This window comes from Glycine soja, chromosome 4 (assembly GCF_004193775.1).
Source record: "Glycine soja cultivar W05 chromosome 4, ASM419377v2, whole genome shotgun sequence".
NCBI classification, from domain to species: Eukaryota; Viridiplantae; Streptophyta; class Magnoliopsida; order Fabales; family Fabaceae; genus Glycine; species Glycine soja.
This window is the reverse complement of record NC_041005.1, coordinates 7,455,568-7,461,567: the sequence shown is the minus strand read 5'-3', so window position 1 is coordinate 7,461,567 and position 6,000 is coordinate 7,455,568. Positions and strand designations below refer to the sequence as shown.

Below are 6,000 nucleotides of genomic sequence, written 5' to 3'. Positions count from 1 at the left end.
TAATCCGATTCGACTTCAAAACAATGCTAATTTATTTATATAAACTTCTTTGACTTCAGGAGAATAATATTGTCATACTTAATTTTATAGTTGTATTAAATATTGATGATATTCAATTATCTTTTATTATTTTTTAATTTTTTGATAGCTCTTTTTTCTTACTATTAACAAATAAGTCCTATATCATGAACATTTGAATTGATTTTAATTTTTTTTCAATATTATAAAAAAATAATTAAATTATTGATTTAATTTTTTATATAATAAAAAAATTTGTTCCTGAAAATTTACCCGTGCATACTAAATTATTTCAAATAAAGTAAAATTCAACTCTTAAAACTGAATATAGTTGATTAAAAAATTTAAACTTCAATAAATATAAGCTAAATTAAAGTGGATAGAAATAAAAACAATAGAGTCCGGATAAAGTGCAATAATAATTCTCACTCACTCACTCACTCACAGGGTCAGCCCCACAGGCCATAACACAAGAAGCGCAGCGTGATTCTAACGCGTGGAATGATCAAAATTTCATTTCAACATCGTTAGTACTATCTTCAGTTTTCTACTGCTCAGCATCACACAATCCCTCTCTCTATATATACCCCCGTTGCGGTCCCTCTTCTTTTCATGTTCACTCCCAGTCTCTCTGCAATTCCAAATCTCTCTTCTTTCTCAGCCAAGCATTTCCCCCCTTTTCGTTTCGAATCTCCCCTTAGACAACACCGATTTCGCCTTCTTCTTTCTCTTTAAACTTTAGGCTCGCTAGGGTTAGGGTTAGGGTTAGGTTTTCGGTGAGGCGAGAGAGTATGAGGTTGAGGGAGGACTTGCCGTGTAAAAACGATGACGTTTGTGAGAAAGAGGAAGTGATGATAGAGAATGATGTAACCGTGGCCCAAAATCATTGGTGTCCCGTCGTGAATGCGGGCTTTTCTTCGCCCAAGAGAGTCGTTGTGGTTGGTTACGCTCTTACCACTAAAAAGATTAAGAGCTTTTTGCAGCCTAAGCTTGAAGGTTTAGCTAGGTAATTCAACACGCCATTCCTTTCATAATCGCAAACCAAAACCGCTAATTAAATTAAATTCATCATATCTTGTTCCGATCTTAATTTCTTTTTCGAAGAAAAATAATAATTAACCGAGATCGTTTCTATTTGGACGAGAGAATTTTCATGTATGGTTGTTTTCAATTTTCAATTTCAATTAACGAGGTTCTTCCAACACGCGTCGTTTTCATTAGGCTGGCGAGAAAGCGAAAGAAAATATATGTGATACTCAGAGAATCTGTGTTGAGAATGGGAAGATATTTTACCATTTTTGTTCTTGTTTTTTCGGGAATTATAGGAACCCGTGCTCTTTCTGATAAACATAAAAGTTTTGTTGATGGAAACGTTGATTTGCCTTACAGCCTCACAAATTCTGAATACCTTCTTTGTTTTCTAGTGTCGTCCCTGATTTTATGGTTCAATAATGTTGAGTTGTCATTTTACTTTGTAACTGTGACCGTGTTCCGGTACTCGGTTTGTTACTGAGTTCAATTTTTACGAATTTTCGTGCAGGAACAAGGGAATACTATTCGTGGCTATTGACCATAATAGGCCTCTTTCAGATCAAGGTCCTTTTGATATTGTCTTGCATAAGGTTATAATTTCCGCTGCCCTGAGTTTCCTCGTTCTCTCTCTCAAAATTACTTCAATACTGCTTGTTACCCACTGTTAACTCATAAATCATTCAATATATTGTGTTAACTGTTTGCAGTTCCATGTCACATGCTCTAATGATACTTGTTCTGTTTAATTGCGACTGATTCTTCCATTTTTTTTCTTGGAAAATGCAGTTATCAGGGAAAGAGTGGCGCCAGGCTCTTGAGGTTGGTCCACCCACCCACCCCTTTTTCAGCACGTGTTTTTAGTGTGTTGATCAATCCAATCATAATAATTATATGCTTGCTGCTTGTGTTGTGTCTATGCTTTTGATTCTAACTGGGATGAAAAAAAAAGAAAACATTGGAAAGGCTGGTCAACGACTAGCTTTTTTAACTTGCTGCCTGGCATAATTTGCAGAGTGATTATTCCTATCTCTCATTAAACAGTAGTTGAGGTCGAGGCCTCAAGGTTCCTGCAAGGGAGGATGTTACTACTTTCATGGCCTTCTAGCTGATTTTGTCAGGTTTTATTTGGCAAATCTCTTCAAAAGATTTTTCCTTTTGAACTCGATTAAGTAGGTTCATTTCTCCTGGGTGCAAGGATAGACTTGTGGCTGGTTATAAGAGAAAGATGACTTACCACTTTATTAGTTGCGTTCTTAGCTTCTTATATTGCAATCTTTTATGCTGTAGTGTTTGCTGTACTTCTTAACGGGATATAGGAATTATAGTGACCTAACTTTGCAAGTTACTACTCTAACTTTTCTGATCAATGGACATAAATTGTGGTGACTATCTCATGCATTTCATTTGATAATAATGCTTCCCGATCTATGATAATACTCCTCAACTGTACTGTAAACACAGATTTGCTGTACCCTCCAAAATATTGTGTCTACAAGTCTACTACTAATTATATGAGTTTATAGCAAGTTCTGCATCTGATTGAAAGAAACGACAATCTTCCATAATAATTACCTGAATAATAGCTACTTTTCCTGCTGTGCTCTCGTTACTAATTAAATGATTCTGTATTTTGATCTTTGTCTTTTATGTTGGAATTTTGAGAAGTATACCTGCAATATAGAAAACTCTTATATTAGAAAAGCTGACAGATGCAAGAGTTTTGCATTAACATTTTAACTTTACTGATTTGTTGCAAGTAGGTCTTTTATCATTTTCCTCAAAGCTTGATTTTCTGGATGATATGCTTTCTATTTTGGTTCAAATATCATTTATGCTTAAAATTCAACCCATAGTTTACAGAGTAGTTGTTGTGGGACTTGTATGAATTGGTACTTTCCTATTTACAATATAGATGGGGACCCATTTCCCTGATATCTTAGTCAAATTAAAAGTTATAAATTCATTCTGTTAGGTCTTCTTAGTAATTTGCTTAAGTCACTATTTCATGATTATATATTAAAATTCATGATTCTATGAATGAGAGTGGAAACAAGATGCCCTCTATGTTCTATACTCAGATTTTATTGCAGTGTGTTATTCTTTAGGAGAAAAGCAATTTTGGATCCTGCTTGGATTTATTTGCAGTTTATTCTATGTAATTTTATAATATCCAGAGAACTGGTAACCTCTTTTTCTTAGTTTCTAACTCCTGTATATATTTTAGGATTATAGGCTGTCACATCCGGAAGTTACTGTTCTGGATCCTCCAGATGCCATACAACATTTACGCAACCGGCAGTATATGCTTCAGGCTGTTGCGGATATGAACCTTTCTGATTCCTATGGTAATTTTTGGCTCTCCACCTTGATTATAAGTTACTACTCAGTGATGCTGTACGTTCAACCATGTTGAGTTATTAATAGCTAATGAATTTTATCATATTAATTATCCATGCAGGCACTGTTGGTGTTCCTCGGCAATTAGTTATCAAGAGAGACGCATTAGCCATCCCAGAGTTGGTCAACAAAGCTGGCTTGACTTTACCCCTTGGTATGTATATGTTGGTTTTTCAACTACTTTTAGATGCTGCGGTTATGCGATTTCTCAGAGCATGGACGCATGGACATTTATTGTTACGAGGGTTGTGTTTTTGAGGCAAAGTCATTAGAACTTATGAAAATAGGCATGGTAATCCCATCTTATTTTGTGTCTGATCAGATTACTTAATTTGGTAATGCTTAATTTGAACTTTCCTTCTTATGTTTGCAACTTCAAAATCATTTTAGTTGCAAAGCCACTAGTTGCCGATGGAAGTGCAAAGTCCCATGAATTATCCCTTGCTTATGAGCATTTTTCCCTTCAAAATCTTGAACCTCCTCTTGTGCTCCAGGAGTTTGTCAACCATGGTAAGCAATTGCTGCCTATTTATACATTTTTTACTCTTAAATGTCTAGGAGCCAATCATGATACACATGCTATTTTATTTCTGGCGTAGGAGGTGTTCTCTTCAAGGTTTATATAGTTGGTGATGCTATAAAGGTTGTAAGGCGGTTTTCGTTACCTGATGTTAGCAACTGGGAACTCTCCAAAGATGCTGGTATATATCGCTTTCCAAGGGTTTCTTGTGCTGCAGCTTCTGCGGATGATGCAGATCTGGATCCTACTGTTGCCGGTAAGTTTGTATTCCTGACCAAAAGCTTTCTATAGACCTTTACTTTTTCAAACTTAAAACAGGTTTTCTCATTCTCCCCCCTCGGGAAGGGGAAAATAGCATCCTTAGAAACCAGGTCCTGTCCCTGCCATTCACAAACATAAGAAAAACTAGTTCCTGGTTGGTTCTCCTGGGTTGATAATCTCATTAATTCAAAAACACTTTTAGTTTCTTGTCATAGTTCTCATACTATCATTTTGTGTCAATCTATTTTAAACAAATTGCTATTTCATAACTTGTTTGACTATATATTTCAATTTTAAACAAATCTCTATTTTGTCCTGCCTATAATATATGGGTTGGTGGGTGGTGATCCAACTTTGACAATTGGAAATGTAAGCTCAACTGATTAGGTTATTAGTGCATTCACTTATGGATGGTTATAGAAAGGGTTTGCAGTATGGGTTCTTCTGCTGTTTGTCAGTCCTTCATGATTCACTGTCTTTTAGTCTCCTCATTTTCTTCATCATTTTTCTCCTTGCAGAGCTTCCTCCAAGACCTTTACTAGAGAAACTGGCTAAGGAGCTTCGATGGCGATTGGTAACTAGCTCATTCTTTGGTTCAAGGTGTCATGTTATTGATACAAGGACTATAATTATGCTTCTTTGTCATATTCTTATTTCTAGGGTCTTCGCCTATTCAACCTGGATATTATCCGTGAGTATGGAACAAGAGATCACTTTTACGTCATTGACATAAACTACTTCCCTGGTAAGACGATATATTGAAGATCTTGTTTACTTAAATCCCATATCACACTAATAGAGAGTATGCCAGGTTATTTGGTATGCCCAATGAGATTTCACCTGTGTTGACAAGAGTATATGTCAGAAGAGTTCGTTTATAAAAATTTCTTTTGATATTCTACTTTGAGTTGACATATAATCCTCTCACCTTCCCATCATCATCTCAAAAAAAAAAAAAAAAAAATCTTTCACCTTCCTATCTGGTATTTGTATGACTTTCTTTTACTTGTTAACACAATGTTAAGTCTTCAATCTTGTGAGAATATTAACAGTTGCCTTTGAAATTGGTATTAAAAATATTAATAGTTCATCTAATTTTGTATGACTTTCGTTTAAAACTTCTGTATTGGTTTTAAAATTGTTGCAGGGTATGGCAAAATGCCAGAATATGAACACATATTTACAGACTTCCTGTTGAGCCTGGGGCAGGGGAATTACAAGAAAAAATAGGCTAAAGTAACTCTTTCCAGCCCTTTGATTTATGTGCCTCTCATAACGTAAGCCCGTTCGCCTCTCAGTATGAAGCTCAAAACTATGGCTGTTGGAAAGTATCTTAGAAAGCATTAGTGATAATAACATCAACTATAAAGACTTAATGTTTCGTGAACTTCGACCTGTACAGAAAAACTGTTAGTATTTTGTTGTGCGGGAACTTTCTGCTGTCCTTCCAAAGTAACAAAATGTTGTTTCAAATCCTGAAGTTCTATAGCTGGGTAGCTTGATGACCGAAGGGGTCAAGTCTGCAATTTGAAGGATTTGTATTCGCCCCGCAATGGATGTTGATATGACCATGTTGGATAAGTTTAAGGATTTCAAATGTACTGACCGTTCTTTGCTGTATATATGGCATAAATTCTTGACAGTAGGAATCTAAAGCAGATTTTCGTCAAAGTACATCTTTTTATCTTGATATTTCTTTCGTGTTCTATATTTTGGTTACCATTATCTCAGCAGCAGAGAATATGTCGAACAAGTCAGGAACACCTTGCTTT

At 35.6% G+C, this 6,000-nt stretch overlaps 1 protein-coding gene across 3 annotated transcripts; it reads left to right on the top strand.

The window, feature by feature from the left end:
• Positions 1-566: 566 nt before the first annotated feature.
• On the top strand, positions 567-5,990 carry LOC114409155 (inositol-tetrakisphosphate 1-kinase 3-like). Of its 3 annotated transcripts, none has more exons than XM_028372495.1 (10): positions 567-1,024; positions 1,559-1,640; positions 1,837-1,869; positions 3,275-3,395; positions 3,509-3,601; positions 3,838-3,957; positions 4,047-4,223; positions 4,747-4,802; positions 4,889-4,973; positions 5,376-5,990. In XM_028372495.1, exons 1-10 carry the CDS (start codon positions 810-812, stop codon positions 5,456-5,458), a joined length of 1,065 nt encoding a protein of 354 aa, XP_028228296.1. In that variant the 5' UTR covers positions 567-809; the 3' UTR covers positions 5,459-5,990. The 3 variants fall into 3 exon arrangements, with proteins under 3 accessions (XP_028228296.1, XP_028228297.1, XP_028228298.1); XM_028372496.1 differs by lacking the exon at positions 567-1,024 and adding an exon at positions 2,063-2,168 and having other exon boundaries at positions 1,553-1,640; XM_028372497.1 differs by lacking the exon at positions 567-1,024 and having other exon boundaries at positions 3,283-3,395.
• Positions 5,991-6,000: the final 10 nt, after the last annotated feature.